The sequence below is a fragment of the Simochromis diagramma genome, unplaced genomic scaffold (assembly GCF_900408965.1).
Source record: "Simochromis diagramma unplaced genomic scaffold, fSimDia1.1 OVJJ01000596.1, whole genome shotgun sequence".
Classification (NCBI taxonomy): domain Eukaryota; kingdom Metazoa; phylum Chordata; class Actinopteri; order Cichliformes; family Cichlidae; genus Simochromis; species Simochromis diagramma.
This window is the reverse complement of record NW_024387245.1, coordinates 16340514-16360784: the sequence shown is the minus strand read 5'-3', so window position 1 is coordinate 16360784 and position 20271 is coordinate 16340514. Positions and strand designations below refer to the sequence as shown.

At 40.2% G+C, this 20271-nt stretch overlaps 1 protein-coding gene across 1 annotated transcript in view; it reads right to left on the bottom strand.

Moving 5' to 3' along the window:
• Window positions 1-3251: 3251 nt before the first annotated feature.
• Window positions 3252-20271, bottom strand: part of si:dkey-247m21.3 (5-hydroxytryptamine receptor 4) — a 59776-nt gene continuing 42756 nt past the window's right edge. The window contains exon 7 of the mRNA XM_040000395.1: window positions 3252-7274. Coding sequence (XP_039856329.1) covers window positions 7181-7274 — 94 coding nt within the window. The 3' untranslated portion in view covers window positions 3252-7180. The remainder of the gene's footprint in view (window positions 7275-20271) is intronic.

Genomic DNA, 20271 nt, shown 5'->3' with positions numbered 1-20271 from the left:
AACTGCCCTGTCAAAACGTTAAACAGTAATTTGCCACAAGTCCAAAGTTACATCTTGACAACCTCATGGCACGACATCACCTTCTCTGCATCTTCAGGATTTCTCAACAGTTGAATGGATCCCACAGAAGACACTGTTGGATTCATGCAAAGGCTCCGTCAACTACATTTTAACTCCATTTGTCTAGAATTAACCATTGTCCTGGGATGTAAACGTTTAGGGAAGATTAGCAGTTTATGGAAGGTAACTTGAGTTTTAGAGCCCCATGCACAAAGAGCCATTGTGGTGCTCCAGTACAACCCTTCTGGGGGCTGTAGCTCAGGTGGCAGAGCAGGTCAGCCACTAATCAGAAGGTCGGTGGTTTGATCCCAGACTGCCTCCTGGCTGCATGCCAAATATCCTTGGGCAAGATAAGGATACACCAGTAGGCAAACCCCATGTTTGCCTACTGGTGGTGGTCAGAGGGCCCGGTGGCGCCAGTGTCCGGCAGCCTCGCCTCTGTCGGTGTGCCCCAGGGCAGCTGTGGCTACAATGTAGCTTGCCATTGCCAGTGTGTGAATGTGTGTGTGAATGGGTGAATGACTGAATGTAGTGTGAAGCGCTTTGGGGTCCTTAGGGACTAGAAAAGCGCTATACAAATGCAGGCCATTTACCATTCAAACTTCCCTTGAATGTTTGATAATAATGTTTCGGTTAAAAAGTTACCCAAAACAGCTGTTTGCTGACAAAGCACTAACATATCAACCGATAACCAAAAGACCTAGTTATTTATTCTACACAGGCAAAAGGTGAACTCTAAGCATGTTGTTTATACTGTTTATAAAGTGGAGCATGCAGAAAAGAGACACGCACCAAAACACGTCATCAATGAATAATAACTGAAATATGCATAAAGAAAGAAACACATGCCTAAACAATATCACAAAAGTCTTAATAAGCTCATTTCTTTCTTTTTTTCTTTCTTGCATTAATTCATTCATTTTCAAAAAAAAAAAAGCTCTTTGGTAGAAGTTCCTCATTCCCATTAATTCACCTCTTGGCTCACTGATTGCACTTGTACCTTTTAGATTTAAATGAATGCAAACAAGAATCTACAACCACTGATGTACATCAGACGGAAAGAAATGTTTGCTACTTTCTTTCAGTATGAAAGACATTTGTGCAGCGTGAAAGAAGACACGATAGAGAACATGGAGCATAAAAGCCTGTTTGCAAACACTGGGAAACATGCATGAAGTGACTTAAAATGTTGGTTAAAATGACTGTTTATAAGGTTGGGGAAACCTGCAGTCAGCTGAGACTAAAGAAGTCACTTGGAAGTGACAAAATGTTTCTCCCACTGAAAATGCTATGTCCAGATGAACAGAATCAACCTTTTGGGATGCATGAAGTGACTTTGCAGTTTGGGCTTTGCTGCAGAACCATGCTATTATAACGAGTGCAGCTGTGCGTTGATAGCAAGCCTTTCTCTGTGTGAAAATGCCTTTATGATGTCAGAGGAAAAGGGTCAGACTGCAGCTGATGAAAGGCAAGTAACCATTTGTTACAAACAAGATATGCATAAAAGGATCTGTGAATGCACAACATGCCAAACTGAAGAATGTGGACTACAGCATCAGAAGACTACACCAGGTTCCACTCTTGTGTGCCAAGAAAGGAAACTTACACAAGATCACGGGAAACAAACAGGAAAATGGAACAACATCACCTGGTCTGGTGAATCTTGATTTCTGCTGTGACATTTGGATGGTACGGTGAGAAGATAAAGGCGTGGATCCCTCCTGACTTGTACCAATGGTTCCTGTCCAGTAGTATCAACTGTGCTTTAAATGCCACAGTCTTCCTTAGCAATGTTGTTGACCACGCTCATCCCTTTATGATCACAGCGTCTAATGGCTCTTCCAGCAGGATGGCATGGACAACATCTCTAAGGAGTGTTTCCTGCATCTTGAATCACAAAGAATTTAGACAGCTTAGAAGCCAATAGGGGTGCCCCGGCCCATTAAGAGCAATCTGTACCTAATAAATTGTCAGGTATATTTTATAAAGTGATATTTGTGTTTAATACAATATGGCGTAATGGCCTGAAGAGCACAGTCAAAACTGATTTTCGGCTTTATCAGTTGTGTGTATATAGATTTTTCAGCATTTGGTCGCTTATTACTTACTATTACTATTGTTTTGGATTAAATATAGACTTAAAAATTATTTAACAATCGCTGAATTTGGATTACACTCCTGTGAGATTTCCATTTCATACCTTAATGATAATAGTAATAATAATAACAACAAAGCAATCATAAAAAAGATAGTTTAGCTTAAGTTCCAGCGGTAGACTTGTAGCTCATAGCACTTATCATAGTGATGGAGGCTTTCCTGTGTTGGAAAGCTGACACTTATAACAGGCATGATGCGTTTCCTGTCAAAATCTGAACAAACAAACAAACAGAAGCCTTCCCCCCCTCAGTAATATGAACTCCTACTCTACCAGCTGAATAGAAAAGCCCATTACAGTTAGTAGTGTTGCGACGACATCTGGTGGTATTAAGCAGGAAGTCTATGAGAGTCTCTGATTCCTGCTTTCTTTATCCCCATCCAGTTTTTCTCTGCACTGCACCAGTCATTTTCTAAACTTTCAAATCCATTAAAGACATCTACACTCCGTCGCTTTATAAGACTAATGGGGAAAAACAAACCCCCTCACCTGAATTGGCTCATCTGTTGTATTCCAAGTAGCACCGTGTGTCGGTACTAGTTTTTGCTGCGCAGCTGGATGTCTTCTGCTCATCTTTTACTTGGCTTGAAGAAACAACTGTTTGCGTTTGAGACAGGCCCGGGTGGTGCTGGTTGTGGCTATGCACTGTTCTTTAGCCCAGTTTTCCCAATAGAAATTACCTACAAATTTGCCCAACCAGTGGGATTTGTTTTGAGCTCTGATAACAGGGGGCAGTAGAGAGCCCGCTACAACTCGATGTACACCATGAGTAAAACTTGCTGCATGTTAAAGTAAGATTTGTGCTTCACTGAAGGAATTTTCAAACTCTTTTTTTTTTTTGGTGTTATGAAAGAAAATACTTGTTGGTTGAGACTAACAGGTTGGTTGAGCAGGAGCATGTCTAATAAGCTTAATGAACTGCTTACAGCTAGCTTATTTAAGTTTTTCCAATAGGAACCATGTGGGACTGCTTCCCAATGAATGAGACACACCTAAAAGTGGCTCTTGGGGCCGTGCTTTGAAGTTAACTCTAAGATCTTGCCTCCATGTGGAAAGAGTGATAAACCCCCATGATGAGGTACCACACTTTATATCCTCAAACAAATTGTTTTGCGTTGTGCAGGCCTGTTTGCTATAAGAGATCAGACCCTGAAACAAAAACATCTCCATTGCAGTCAACATTATTTTTTTTCAGTACCATAGATGGAAGTATAAATCTATGTCTTGTTAGGTTAAAAATAATGTTCTGTTCCTGTGTTAGCTTCAGATTAATCTTTGAGCCAAATGTTTTTAGAAGACCGGGTCCATCTCTGGCACTGTGGTGCTATATGAGCCAGAGCCTTGAGATCTCCAGGTCTTGGACAGGATATAATCCCAGAAGGATTGCAGCGGAGTCAGAGAGTTGTGAGAAGGCTCACAATATAATGAATTCACCGTTTAGTTAACGGCCAGCAAACTTCCAACCTAAGTCATTTGTTTTCTTTTTTCTTTTTTTAGCAGCACTGGGAATGATTGGAGATATTCAGGTTTGCTGTTACCAAACAGGATTCTGATGAGGGGCTTTGTGTGTAATTACTGCCTACCACCTCCAACAATAATGAAAGCTTGTTAAAAATGCTTCAGCCTCACAGAGAGCCTGATTTCTCATGCCGGCTTGCTGAAGAAAGGATCACATCACAGAGCTCAATTTGGGACAAGTGAACGTTCAATAGAAGGCACAAATACTACAATAGGCTTCCCCCTGCCAAAATCTGGGGGAAAGAGGACAATCTGCTTAAAATACAGACTCTAAGGACCATATATGTGTATTTTCTTTCCAGCAGAAGATGGATCTTAATGATTTCAGCAATCAGATGGACTATATAAAAGAGACAGAGCTAAAAGGAGCTTGTCTATTGGATGTTATTCTGTTAGGTGGCCAAAAACACTACCAAGTAAACGCTAATGTTGCCTGGTGCAGAGTCAATGTGTAAATAAACCGCTCTTTGTTAACATGTGCAACATATGAGCCTTATATGACAAATCTATAAATTTTTGTTTACACCTTGTTGCAGATTGGAAGTCAAAATGTTTAAAATGCTTTCATATCTTGGCATCTTTATCACGTCTAATAAACATGAAATACATGGAGGCTGTGAACTGAGAAGAAAAAGAAAGAAGAGGTGTTAACTGATGCTTTAAATGCAGAAGGACAATATAACGCAGATATTAGTGATGACAGACAGTAGGCGGATAATAGCTTCACGCCTTTGTAAGTCAAACTCAAAACGCGCTGTGATAGATGGAGACCAACTTAGACAGACAACATGTGGGCTAAACTTAGAATAAACCTTGGAATCAAAGGAGTCTGGAAAATGTAAAGGAGTCACCAGTGGTGCCAAACTGTACTGCTTTTAGTTGTTGTTTTTAAATGTAGGCACTATGTCACATCAACTTGTTTTCATATGTTCAATTAGACAAAATTAGTACTAATAGGTAATTACAGGTACTCCCTTAAAGTCTGATTTAGGCTTATGCAATGAATTTATGTAGAGCCTGGGCTGCAGGCTGTGCAGCTGTTCTGCAGTTTCTCTAATGAAACACTAGATGGTGCTGGAATAGGCAAATTACAGTCATTACAAGCTGCATTAGCACATACCTAGGTAAGTAAGTTACAGCGTAGATTTAACATTGAGTTGTAAATCCCACTGAAGGGCTCTTTGAGGTTGTTTTACAGTGTTTCTGCCCTCTAGTGGTCAAATGTCACCTAATTTGCCTTTAAAACAGTCCACTTGATCAGTCCACTGATCAAGCAACTCAAAAGCTCCAAGTCTGTTATTCTTCATTTGTGAAATTCCACACCTTCACACCCACCTCAGCTGAAAACTGCCTTTGTGCAAAATAAACCCGATCCTGAATTTATTACAATCTACAGCAGATGCAGTGCTTCTGTAAATGCAAGCACGAGGCTGCTGATATTTTTTTCATGTTGTGAAACATGACATCTAACAGGGAGGGCAATTGTCAGACTTTGTTCCAGTGAGTGTATTCAAGTCTGATATGCTATGTGTATGTATTTCTCTGTGTTTTTTCCTTCCCACTGATGCCAATTGTTTCCTCACAGGGGGTCACCTGGTTGGGTTTTTCTCTGTATTATTGTAGTTCTTTACCTTACAACATAACAGATTTGCAGCCAACAAATCTCCAGCAACTTCATCATGTCAATACGGGCCAAATTTCTCTGAGGAATGTTTCCACCACCTTGTTGAATCTTTGGCACAGAATTAGGGCAATTTTGAAGGCAAAGGGGGTCCAACCCAGCACTGGCAGTGTAATACCTATAGCTCATAAAGCACCCAGTGAGTCGCTATATTGGTATATACATGTACTTATTTGTGCTTCACTGACATAAAGTCTCCTACTTCTCTAAATTATAATTGGTGAACGTTGGCTGAAAAGATTTTCTCCTGTTTCAGTAAAATTTTGCAAGATTTTTTTTACTTTCCTTAAGTCACACATAATGAAATACATGACTGAGAAAGGTTTGCAGGATTTAAGGCCCAACTCTGAGATAAACTGAATATGTGACAGAAGGTTGCAGGTATTTCCTGATCCTGATCCATGTACAGCTGGTTCAGTTTGTAAATTGTACATTGACCTGCATACACTAAGCTTTGGCTACTAGAAATTACTTCTGGTGTTCTAATATATTGCTGTTGTATCTATTTTTTGATATGTGAGAGTGCTTCTTGTTTCAAAGTGTCTTATTCATCCAACTACAGTCACTGGCCACTTGATTAGTTATGCCTTGTTAGTACAAGGTTGGACCCTCTTTTTCCTCCAGAGCTCAGCAGTTTGTCTTGACTATGTGTAAATGTAAATTGCTGCCATGTGATTAACTAACTGAATGTTTGCGCCTACAGGTGGTTTCACAGATGTACCTAACAAAGTGGCCGGTGACTGTATGCTCCAGTGATTTCTCTTCATGTTTCACAGCAGCCTTATTTATATGAAAGAATACAGGAAACTGGACTCATTCACAAGCACAAACACCAGAGCGGATTTTTCTTCACATTCCTGAAACCTTCACTTTTTCAGACACATTTATGGCAATGCGCCTGAACTTTCAGTGCTTTGTTACAGAAGTTTATCTTATAAATTTACAAAAGTAAAGCATATTCTCCAACACAGATCACCGTCATTCTCTGCAGAACGATGAAAACCACGATAAATGTTTTGACATACATTTTTTCACATTGGCGTAAAGCTACACTTCAACTTTGCCGCTGGCCTGCAGACAAAAGTCCGGCCATGTTTTATGTTCCATGAAAACGTTATGCAGGTGCTTCAGCACTGTTTGAACTGCATGATGCCGCTGATGCCTTTCCTGGGAGAAATCAAATCAAAATGTCCATGTCTTCAGTCTTTGGTGTTTTTGTTCACAGCAGGATTAGAAATGAAAAACAGAAATTATGAAGTCCTTTTTAAAAACTCTGTGTCAGACTCCAGTGCCACCTTAGCCGTTTAGTTTATGCTGGTAAAAGACAGTAAAAGAAAGCAGTACTGTAAAAGAAGCCGTATTCTTATATGAACAAACATTTGTATGAGCAGCAGGCAGGTAGCTCTGCTACAGCTTGTTGTTTTAGGTTAGGTTAATGAGTCTCACATTATGTTAACATGGATGGGCTTGCAGTTCGCTGAACCCAGGATCCAGACTAGTTCTTTGGGCTTTATAATAAGAGCATGCCTGGAAACATTTGCACAGTTCCTTGATCCAACTATTTTATAACAAACAAGTCCGTTCTGATGCTCCACACTTGAGTAATGAACATCTTTAGAGATCCATGGACAGGACCAGTAAGTAAAGTAAATCAGACAATGATGATGCATTATCATAGCTCGAATATCCAGAAGGGACACGATCACTATTATTTGAGGAAGTCCACCTCAAGGTTCATCACAGTTCTGTTTTTAAAATAGTCATCCTCATAGAGGTCCAAGAGAGTCCTGGGATTCCTGCTCATTGGCCAGAATTGTCCGTCCATTGTCGCTGTAGCTCCGGTTTGGCAGGAAGGACAATCTGAAAATTAGACAGAGGTGCCTTTAGTACACGTTAGTTAAGCCTTAAGTCAGACAGTCTTAAAGTAAACTTCATATACACTTCACATCTACAATGCTATAGGCAGAGGCAGAAAGAAAGCTGACATGTTAAATGAGGTCATTTAAAAGCCCTATTTTTTTTTCATGCTAATCATGGAAGATGAATTCTTTTTAGCGATTTTTCTCCCTTCAGCAGAGGTCAAAGGGAAGCACCCCAACCTGTACATACAGTACATACAGTCATGTGAAAAAGAAAGTATCCCTCTTTTAACTCTAAGGTTTTATGTGTGTTTATATGTATACATATCTAAAATTATTTAGCACCTTGGATGCACAACAACACACATGTCATTATTTATTTAAAAAACACTGACCCAAAAAGCCAGAAGCAGTGTCTGAAAAACTAAGTCCACCCCGTGATTCAGTAGATCAGCAGCATAAACTTGAAGTAATAATTTGCTGTACGACTTTATCAGTCTCTCATTCAGGAGGAATTTTGGCCCACTCTTCTTTACTGCATTGCTCCAGTTCATTGAGGTTTGTGGACATGCTGTGCTGTCCTGCCACAGCATTTCAGCTGGTCTGGACTGTCTCTCGCAGATTTGCTGCTGAGCTTTGGGTTATTGTTCGGCTGCATAGCTCAAGGTACGCCAAGCTTCAGCTGTTGGACAGATTGCCTCACATTTGTCTCTAGAATACGTTGGTATACAGATGAGTTCTTGGTCGATTCAATGACTGCAAGGAGCCCAGGTCCTGTAGTCACCCCTGCACCACTGTGCATGGTGGTGGTATGAGGTATTTGTCTTGATATTCTGGGTTTTAGTTGCATTATATACAGACATCTATACACTGGTCTTGTATGTCCAAAGGACAGAAGGCTTGTGATTTGTTCAGATGTAACTTTGCAAACCTAAGCTCTGTCTAGTTCTTTTTAGAGAAAAGAGGCTTTCTCCTGGCAAACAAGACATACTTGTGCAGTACTCTCCAATTGTATTATCAAAAACGTTTTTGGGAGTTTCTTTGAGCACTGCACAATCTGACCATGGTGTGAATTTGCTGGAATGTCCACTTCTAGGAAGAATGCAACTCACAATAGAGTAATGGAAGAAATGGCCATATAACCATTCCCTGACTGAGCTCCAATGGCTTCTCATTCATCACTGCTGATGTCTTTCCTACTTGGCATTGTGTTAACACACACCAGAACAGCAAACAGCAAACTGCCACACTTGCTGATGATGATTACTCTCTTAATTCCTGTGGAAGCAGTAAAGGTGTAGTTAGTTTTTCACACACTGCTTCTGCATTTTGCCTTACTTTTTTTTTTTTTTTAAATAAACACTGATATGATGAAATATATCATGTCATTCTGGTCATCTGAGGTCAGCGATTCTTTTTTTTAAATTATGCTCAGATACATAAAACCTTAGAAGTGAAAGATGGAGTACTTTCTTTTTCACCCCACTGTAAATGTGCTTCTGTTTCTAACGGCTAATGTCACTTACTGTATGTCATATAGAGTGAAATTTTAAGTTCCATGTTTGAAGGATGAGTTGAGGTCAAGGCAAACACAAATGTATCATAGCTCTGCTGGCAGAAACAACCAGAGGAGAGCTTTTGTGGAAAAGTCGGTGGGAATATGAGAGGAAGAAGGCATGGGAAATCAGAAAAAAGGGGAACTGCTGTCAAAGCAAGGCACAAAGTTCCCCTGGAAAAGAGGGAGGACGGGGGAATGGGAGAAAGGGAGCAAACAGAGAAAATACTTCAAAATGGAAAAGGGAGAATTGTAGCATTTGTTTTTGCAAGGACTGTTTATTTAGAGTACAAATCAAAATTAAAATAAAAAAAAAGAAGCTCTACATAGCACAAGTGAAGATATTTTGTGATTTAGTGTGCATGTCTGGCTCCACTGGTGTGTTTGCAACCCACTGAAGCAAGCCGAACAAAACAGCAGCAAAATTTATATGTTTATATTCCAAATGAAGGCAGCTGGGATACTTCTACTGTTTCCAAATTATGTAGAAACATACATTTATCAGGCTTTTAACTGTAGATATCAACCAACACATGTAAAGATTACTTATAATCACAAAGCCAGTCCATTTATAAAGCACATTGTGGTGCTTTTGGAAATATTGTCAGAGTGAATACTTCGTACAGCCTAAAGAAACCTACTTAAAGAGCATCATCAAGTCATTTTTGGCATTTGATGATTAAGTTCCCAATGATTGTAGTTGAAAGATAATGCAGTAACATTAAAAACTGCCGCTCAATTGACATTTCCTCATTAACCAGCCTTGTGTTAATGGAAACCTTTGGTATATTATTATGGATATATAGTGTGGATACTCTCACATATATAAAATGAAATTACATTCTCATCCTGCTTCTCAAAGTAACTAAAAGAGCAAAATATTTTTTGAAAGAATTAAATGAAAAGTCCCAGTTTTCAGGTACTTAGTTTCTATATGATGAAAACCAGTTTGCCTAAGTTTAGAACTGATGTGATGTCCTGGTTTTTATCTCTGAACTCAGCTAATGGTATTTACTAATGTCTCTGCAGCTCAGAGAGAAAATATTTCTAATTGAGTACCCAAAGCAAGTCAGTCCAGGGGTGACGATTATCCAACCTTTTCACATGAGTCATAATGGTGAGTCTGATAATTGTCAGCAGTATCAGTCAACTGGAGCTGTGGCTGACAACGAGAGGCAGAGTGATGATACAGGATCCCAAACACATTGTGTATTGGATTGTTTTCTCTTCTTTTGTTCTGAAAGCTAGTTCAGGCAGTGGACATGAGCTGCATCATGTACGCACAGGCCACTTTTTTCAACTGTTCACTAACCCAACTATCCAATCAGCCAACCACATGATAAGCAAGTCAATGCATTTAGGCATGTAGACGCCTAAATGCATTGGAGAGAGCCTGGTGAAGTTCAAACGGAGTATCGGAATCGAAAAAAAAAAAAAGATTTTAGTGACCTAAATGTGGCACGGTTGTTATGTTGTGCTATTTTGATCATTTTGGAGAACGCTGATCTAATGGGAATTTTCTGCCCAACCACCTCTAATTCATTTAGTCACAACAACATTAAGACAGTAGGGTCAAAATTAGGTGTGAGCCACATGAAAGCATGGATTCATCCTGGCTTGTATACACAGTTCAGGTGCTGGTGGTGTATTGGTGCGGGGGGTATTTTCTTGGGACACTTTGGGCTCCTTAGTACCAACTGAGCATTATTTAACCACCACAACCTATCTGAGTATTATTGCTGACAATGTACATCCCATTGTGTCCACAGAGTACTCAATTTGCAATGGCTGCTTCCAGGAGGACAATTTGTTATGTCATGCTCAGATCTTCTCAAACTGGTTTCTTGAATACAACATACTCAAATGACTGCCACAGTCACTGGATCACGATCCAATAGAGCATGTTTGGAATGTAGTGGAATGGGAGGTTTGCATCACGGATGTGCAGTTGAGAAATCTGGAGCAACTATTTGATGTTATCATTTCAATATGGACCAAAATCTCTGAGGGATGTTTCCAGCACCTTGTTGAATCTATTCCATTAAGAATTTAAGCTAGCTCTAAAGGTAAAAAGCTCCAACCCAGTACCAGCAAGGTCAACCTAATAAAGTGTCAGATGAGTATACATCTAAATATCAGTTTGCTTGTAGTTAAAGAGTAAATTAACATTTCCATTCAAACGCAGTACAAGTCACAAACCCAAAAACATGCAGTTGGAGAGGCACAACATCTAATTTTCCCTTTTGAGTGAAGACTGGTGACCGACCACAGAGGATCAACAGGATTAGCTCCTTCTTATCAGATCATTTGCCACAATGACCACACACACACACACACACACACACACACACACACACACACACACACACACACACACACACACACACACACACACACACACACACACACAGAGGCATACACTGAGTCCAATGTGGAGGCATGCCCCGGGTGAGGAGGCAATGGGAGAAAGACAAACAGAAATGTTCTGTTAGCTTCTGCTCTTCTCTTTTTTGTGTGTTTTCGGTACAGCAAGTTTGTTTACTGTTCAAACACAGCTCTATCTCTGTCCGTCTGTCACACAGTCATGGAAGAGATGCCTATCACTCAGCAGCCAGTAGAGGGATCAGCGTGAGTATCTGGCAAAACCACGCTCAAGCTCTGAGGATCTAACTCAAGGAAACGGGCATACAAATAAATACATACTGACAGTGTGTGGGGTAAAAAACAAAATATTAACATATCCTCAAAATCTACACTTATAAACAATTAATTGTCACTGGCAAATATGCATCTGAGGAAAGGCAACTGTAGCAACAATTTGCTTTTGTGTTAGTCTAAAGCTCAGGAGGAACAGTTTGGTGCCAAAAAGGCAACAAAGACCAGGATCAGTGGTAAAATTACAGTTTAGGATACTAAAACCTTTGAAAAAAGACGTGAAAAAAGTCACAATCTTACACTTTATGAGGATCGAATTGCCACTTTCTGTAAAACTTTTAATCTCTTACATTTTTTTGTTTTGTCCCACTCTTCTTTGCTTTAGTTCATTGAGAACTGTGGGAATTTACTTCGGGACATCTCTCTTAAGGTCCCAGAAAAGGTCCCCAAAAAGCATTTCACTCGGGCTGAGTTCTGGACTGGGACATTATCAAATCAAATCAATTTATTTATGTAGCACTTTTCACAGGATAAAAACCACAAAGTGCTTCACAGTAATATAAAACAGAAATACATAAAATACATTAATAATCAAACATACAGCACAAATCTAATTAAAAGCCAATCTAAATAAATGAGTCTTAAGCTGCTTTTTAAAAGAATAAATACAATCAAGGCAATGTAATGATGGAGGGAGAGCATTCCACAACCTGGGGGCCACCGCTCTAAAAGATCTATCACCTCTGGTCTTAAAACGAGTTCGTGGGACTACCAACAGCCTTTGATTAGATGATCTCAGGCTGCGAGAGGGAGCGTGGGGTTCTAAAAGATCAGAAATGTAGGCAGGGGCATCACAATTCAAAGCTTTAAAAGTCAGTACCAAGATTTTAAAATGAATTCTAAAATGTACTGGAAGCCAGTGTAATGAACGTAACACTGGTGTAATGTGCTCTCTTTTTCGTGTCTTAGTTAAAAGCCTTGCAGCAGCATTCTGGACTAACTGGAGATGGTCAAGATTCCTTTTGCTCAAACAAAGAAAAAGGCTGTTACAATAATCTAAGCGAGATGAAATAAAAGCATAAATAACCATTTCTAACTCAGACTTAGACAGCAAAGTTCGCAGTTTGGAGATGTTTCTTAGCTGAAAAAGGTAGTTCCTAATCAACTGGCGAGAGTGTTGTTCTAGGGACATGACAGAATCAAAGATCACACCAAGGTACCTGAGGCTCAGGTGAACAGATTATCTTTTAGGTTTCACGTGCTTGGGATTATTGTCCAATAGGAAGAGGTGTTTATGGTTGAATCAGTGACTGCAAGGTGCCCGAAGTCTTGTGTTTACAAAACAAGCCCAAATCATCACCACCCCTCCACCACCGTGCTTGACATTTGATTTGAGGTGTTGAAGGCGCTGCCATGTCTAGTTTTTACCAAACATGAAGATATACATTGTGGCATTTTGGTCTCAACTGTCCAAATAACATTGTTCCAGAAGTCTTGTGATTTGTTCGGATTCAACTTAGCAAATGTAAGAAGTGCTGCCATCTTCTTTTTAGAGAAAACAGTCTCTCTCCTGGAAAGCCGTAGTTGTTCAGTCTTTTTATAACTTACTTTCATGGACTTTAATATTTAACGTGCTAAAGAGTCTGTGGTGTCGCTCTTGGGCTTTCCTCTGAGCACACTCATTTTTTGCAAGTAGGTAGAAAAACAATATCATAAAAATAATTTTAACTTTTGTCTCTTCAAAAAATAAATTTCTCATGTTCTGGCACACAAAGCTGTCCCTACTGTCGTTGAGGAAGTTTAGACATTTATTGAGTTTATTTTAATTCTATTGTTTTGTTTAAATCCTTCAATAGCTCTCCGTCCAACAGAAATTTATCTCATTGCTCTTTCTGATTCAAAATAAAACCCTGCTAATCCCAGTACTCTGAATGTGAAAGCTACACACACTATCTAACTGGGGATAGATAAAATCCCTATTAATGCCATGATAAAACAAATCCAAGCCTAGTTCTACAACTGCATATAAACTCCTTCCTTGATCTGACTTGGATTTGGTTTCATTCTGCATCTTAAGAATGGTTCACAAACATGTCGTTTATGCTGCTTATCACTACAAAGAAAAGCTCACTTCCTGTGCTTACATATATGGTATTGTTCAAGAGCAAAACATGAACATGAAGCATGTTCTCTGACTGCAGTCAGTTAGTGTCAGTCACATTCACAAAAAATATTAGCACACACAGTCCTCAGCCCATTAGCAGCAGTCGTGTGAACAAGTGAATGTACTCTCTCGTGTAAACTCTCAATTGTCATGGGAAGATAGATTTTAACCTTTTAAACTTAACTTTTGTTGCCTAATCCTAGCAATTCTGTTTTTTAGCCTAAAAGCAATATAATGTGACTCAAAATGAAAAGTTTGAATCAATTTTTCTTGGCTGAAAGTCATGGATGAGGTCACTTATTATACTTATAGTAACTGATGACAGGCATTTAATGGAGTCTCCCCTCTCCGATTAAAAGAGACCTAGTATGTGTTGTCTTATTTTCTGTCATATCTATGAATAGTAATTTCCCCTCTTTTCCCTCTTGTGGGGGTTGTGTATACATGTGTGCGTTCCGCAAGCTTGGACTCTCTACTGGAGGCCTGGGAGTTTGCGGGTTCTGCTGGATTGGATCGAGCCACTCTTCCAGTTTGGGGGTCAAAGCTCCAAAAGCTCCTATTACCTCTGGGACCACTTTGGACTTTACTTTCAGCAGCTCCTTCCGTTGTTCTTCCAACCCCTGGTACTTTTTGATTTTCTCATGCTCCTTCTTTCTGATATCACTGTTGGCTGGGATTGCCACATCTATCACAACTTTCTCATGCTGGGCGTGGTTGCTATGATGCCTAAGACGCCTTGTTTGTGTCGCTACAACATGGAATTTGACGATTTATTTATTTATTTTCCAAGTAATTTTTTATCTGGTCATGAGTAGGGATCGGTATTGAAAACCGGTTCTTGTTGTTGTCAATTCATCTTTTTTAAAAAGAATCGATAAAGAATCGAATCGTTAAACAGAATCGAAAATGGAATCGGAATCGTGAAAATCTTACCAATACCCATCCCTAGTCATGAGCGATAGTTCTCCAGGCTTTCTGGAGGCTTTTCTGGACAAAAATGTTCTGTGGCATTTTACTAATTTGTCTCAAGGGAAGATGCCTATTTTTGCCTAAGTCCCTAACAGCAGGTAATGAGGCTGAACTGAACAAACGGGGAAAGGGTAGCAAAGATCATACACACAGAAATTTTAAACTCTGGAAGAGTTTTATGACTTGAAGCCAAACCGTTAGCAGTATTTGCAGACTGCATTTTACTTTACAGTACTAAACTGGATATGTTTATACCACAGTGACGACCAGGAACTGAATCTTTCTGTCAGGGTCCTGGGACTGGGCGACCCAGGACTCCTGGGCAGTCATGGACCTGTTATATTATTATGTATTTTTGGTGTTGCTCCCCCTTCTTCTCTATGCTTGTACATATGTGTGTGTGGGTGGCTGTGTGTCTGAGCACTCGTTTATAGGCGCCGTCAGGCCTGGTGGGTGTGGCCCTGCTAGGGGACTGGCCACACCCGAAGCCACACACCTGCTGCTGATCAGGCCTCGTCGGGGGAGCTACTTAAGAGAGTCTTGGAGCTCCCACCGGCGTGAGATCATTGCTTGAGACTCCACATTAGTCACCCAGTTTAGGTTTTGTCGTTAAGTGCATGCCTGCCATTGTTTAGTGTCCTGACAGCTGCCACTATTGTTTCCCGCAGGAGGAGCGTGGAAGGCCTGAAGAGCAGCGAGCACTGGGAGTGCAGACACGGGAGCAGAGAGCACTAGGAGGACACGACACGGGAGTCTGGGGAAAAACACGGGGATTTATTGTTGTTTTGTACCACACACTGTAAATAAACGCACTGTTTGCACACAGAGCACCGCGCCTGGGTCCTCCTTCCCTACACCCCCCACGGTCTGCCATGCCAAACCGTGACACTTTCGAGTTTTACACCAAGTAAGAGATATGGTGCTACTTTAAATTACATATCAGAAAGGTTTCACTTGGTGAAATTTTAGGAACTCATATAAATAATTAAATTAAATAGGAAATAATAAATTAACTGATCTGCCAATTATGGAAAACAGCACTCTTCAGCTGTGCTGCATCAGATTCTAAAGAAAATAACTGTTAACAACTTTATTAAAAACGAATGGAAACATTTCTTAGATACTGAGCAGCAGTTCTCAGTCAGAAGGTTGAAAACAGCCAAATGCAGCACATTTCATAACTGCATCTGGCATCTATGAGCTGCCAGCTTTGATCTTATCTGTCAGTTTGATCTGTGGCTCAAATCCAGTCTGACAAATTGAGGCTGTAGATCAAACCATCACTCAAGAATAAAGGAGGGAACTTGGTCTCCTTGAACAAATGTTTAAAGAGACTGTGGTTGTTTTGGTAAAGAGGAAGTTAAAAAGGCGAGCAGGCAGTTCGCATGAGCTTTATTTTTTCTTCACGCTGCTTTTTGTATGCGATGGTGATTTCCTCTGTTTCTTTGCAGTGTCAACATTTGCTCCATTTTTCTTCTGGAAAATTTACTCTGATGCTTAAGTAAAGTTTGAAAACTTACCGACAGCATCAATGTAGCTTTCTGAACTTTTAAAGACCCCAAAATGAGTTTTGAAGATACCAGTAAAAATGTACATTTTTATCTAGCATCTTTTACTTTTTGAAGGATTGTTTTAAAAAATACTTGAGCAAAGTCCCTACATTTTCTCGGGAAAATATCTTAAGCTTGAATGTTGGAATCCATATGAATGGAACGGTGTCATATCTGGAGATTAACACATCAAACTCAGATGAAAATGTGTCCATTTTTAAAAAGCTTTACCTTCTGTGAAGCCCTTTGACTGATTTGGACAGTTTGAAAGAGTATCATGTGCCTTGTTCACGAGAGGCTATAAACAAAATCTCAGCCCCCTGCACGAAAAACTGTGGTTCCTACAGGCCTCCAAATCTGCTGTCAGAGATCAGACATCGGAATATCTTCCAAGCATCAATCATTTTATGTCAACTTGAGCTCCATATTCATAGTACCAGATATTTGCCCCCAAATTTTAAGGTCCTGAAACTGCAGTCTCTGTACTGTGATGCTGTCCAAAACCTGAGTGAAGTTTCTTAGAGATGTTCTGATGAAATGCTCGTAGACTGACAGTCCTCTCTAATCTGATGGGTCAAGGCCAGGTTTTTGACTGAGTGGTTGCGCACACAGGCTGTCTTCAAGTATTCTGGGACACAGCCAGAGGGCAGAGAACGGTTAATTATTGAAAGCAATCAAGGGGCAGCGACTTCCACTGCTTCACAAATACATTTTTGGAGGTGTCGTATCTACGCAGCTTGAGGAGCGTTTCAGTTACACCACAGCTCAATCTAGACAGATGAACGGCACTACAAGGGAAACATTCAGGTTCATATATAGTTCAGCTTTGTGCCAGGAAATGATTCACATGAACACTACTGTACATATTATTAGAGCAACTTTATCCAATTAGTAGCTGCCTGCAGTGTGCACATTTCAATAAGCCAGACTACCTATACTCCACGTAGCTTCTCAAATTTCCACTGTTTTTCCCACATATTTCCACTTCCTCTCGCTTGGTCTTCAATAATTCCTCATCTCCTTCTCAACCGCAAGACAACACCAGCGTCCTAAACTACAGACACCGAGTCGCTTGGATGAAAACATCATCTGATCCACAACGTGACCTTAGAATAGATCAAGACGAGATAGAGGAGAGGTTTGCGTTCCTTTAATTTTGTCCTAATATCTTTTGAGGACATTAAATAATCAAATTTCACTGTGTGTGTGTGAGACAGAGAGAGCACTGATAGAGGAAAAAAAGACAAGTTTTCCCACAGGAACGCCAAGAAGTAGGTTAGTGAGATAAAGTGGGGACGCCAGCCTCAACGTTACAAGTTGGATGGTTGCCCTTTTAAAGGTGTTAATGAGTTGTCCATGTGAGGCGTTTGGGCTCAATAAGTGTGTGTAATTTACATAACCATTACCATTAAGCAAAGCATTTAGATCCACTGTATTTAGGCCAGAAAACAAAGTCACAAGAAACTAATAAATGCTCAAAAGAGACTTTATTAAAAAAACAAATAAATAAATTCAGTATATTTATTTCTCTGTCCTCATTTGTGTTTACATTTGCAATTCATCATCCATTCTCAAACATAAACACACACACAGATAGAACATCAAGTACAGGCTAAGACTCTGCACCAGAAAATTCACAAACTAATTGCCTGTACGGTATGAACTGAACTGATACCCCAGATTCTGGGCCAGTAAGGCTTTAGTGTTTCCAGGTCAACAGACAGATCAGCTGGGAGTCAAAGGATGCAATGACCTCAAATCCAAGCATGACTTAAGGTGAATTTAAATTCTGGCCTTAATCAGTGAGTAGTTACAGTTGGCTAGAAGTGGTTTTTATAATTTAGTAGCATGGGACCTGACCTGAACTGCACTGATACAAAGTCCTCTGAACAAAACATGACTTGAAAGCTAAAATTGGAAACAGAACTACTACTCTACAGGCCTCAGTTATCATGTTATGACAGTACAACAAGAGAAAGACTGAACAAGTATGGCATGTTTGGAAGGTTTGTCAGGAGAAATCCTCTAGCCTATAAAAAGAACGTTGCTGCAAAGCTTAGATGTGCAAAGCTGCATCAGAACAGACCACATGAGCAATTTTCTTTAGATTGATGATACAAAAGTGGAGACGGCATATGATATCACAGCATATTAGCACAAAAACCTGATGATACCTCAGCTGCTAAGCATGGCGGTGGGGGGGGTAATGATTTGGGCTTACATTGCAGCCACATGACCCGGCAACTTGCAGATCAAATCAAATCAATATTTGACAATGAATCGGTGACACGAGTAAAATGTGAGGCCAACTGTTGGACAGCTAAAGTTGTCTCAAGGTGCAGCAAGACAATGATCCCAAGCACAGCAGGAATTCTACAAAAGAGCATCGTGAACGATTGAAATGCTGTGGCAGGATAATCAGACAGAACCATATGTCTGCAAACTTCAGTGAAATTATTATTTTAAGTTTTCTGCTAAAGATGGTCTACGAGCTACTGAATTGTGGAGTGTACTTGGTCTTTCACAGGACTGCAGAGAGTCCTGAGAAAGCTTTTCTTTCTCATCTGTACAGGCTGTGAAGCCTAAAAACAGGTGGCTGTTTTTTAGGCTTCACCTCCACTGATTAGATTCGCTGAGCTTTATCTGTGGATCTGTGACTGTTTGTGTGCATTTTGACCAATACAACTTTTGAAGAAGCCTCTGATTTGCTTTGGGTGAGTCAAATTCTAGTTTCTAATATGCAGTTTTTTTTTTAACTAATTATGAGCACTAATTATTAACTAATATAGTAAACTAAACTAATTATGTGCATTTGTGTTACGCAGCCATATAGCCTATAGCCCCTCCTTGATGACCATGCTCATATTCATATTTTAATAAACCAGCTTATGATGATGTTACAGCGCTTATGCCCGTTATCGATGCCACTGCTGGTATTGGATCCATACTAGTGTGACCGGATTGTTGCTTTAGTTTGCTTACACATGACCTCTCACGCGGGCACACTTTGATCTGCTCCCTCCTGCCTGCTCTGCTGTGTTTAGTTGTCCAGCGATCATGTGACTCGGTGACACCAAGAAGAGCCATGCGGCAGTAAGTGAGAAAGCGGAGCAACGCGTGGAACTACTTTACAGCTGTAAATGAAAACACTGCAAACATCATGCATGTTGGAAGATAAGTCTACACAGTGGCAACACTGGCAACTTATATAAAGACATGAAAGACCACAAAAAATAGAACTCGGTCCCAGAACAAGCAGCAAAAGAAATGAGAAGGTGAAGGAAATTCCTCAGTCATACCCAGACTGTCAGCACGGCGTCAGAGCTCACTGTCACAGTCCTTTCAGAGAGGCAACGAATAACCAGGTAGCTCATGTAACAATAACGGTGATTTAGTTGTCATTAAGATGTATTCAGAATTTGCAAATTGATGATGATTCATCTCATAAATCATGACACACTGCTCTCCCCTGCATAAGCTGCCTTTACAATTTTGGCTGTACTGGCTCTGAATTTACTTGGTCTCAGATTGATACTAAAATCTGCAGTATTGCACACCAGTAGCGGTGCCTCAGAGGAGTGTGTAGCCACACAGCATCCACTTGCTTATTTGGACAATTATCTCCGCTATTAGCAGATTTATGCCCGAACACTACAGTTCATGCATTACATGTGATCTGTACATGGGAACCGTGCATGAAGTTGAGAATCTAATTCAGCACACATGGCCATTTTAACAATAACTGATAAAAATTTCCTCTTTCTTTCCCAGCACCCTGTGCACTTCCACCCGTTTCCCCGAGATTTGTTTTGGCACTGGTAGTAAATGCATGAGATGTCTCATGGCTGCATGTAAGCCAACTTAATTTAAGAGTTTCTTCACAAAAGCCACAAGCAATTCCAAGCTGAAGGGCTACGTTATTCAAAGTGAAATGTTCCACATTAAGGATCAGCTACTGGAGAGGCAGTGCACATATATTTATGATGAGAGTTTATGCCTAATTACCTTGGTGTTATAATATGCGAGCCCTCATGCTAAAGACAACAGAAGACAAGGGCCCCGAGTCAGAATGATTTTCTCGATAAAAAAAACAAACAAACAAACA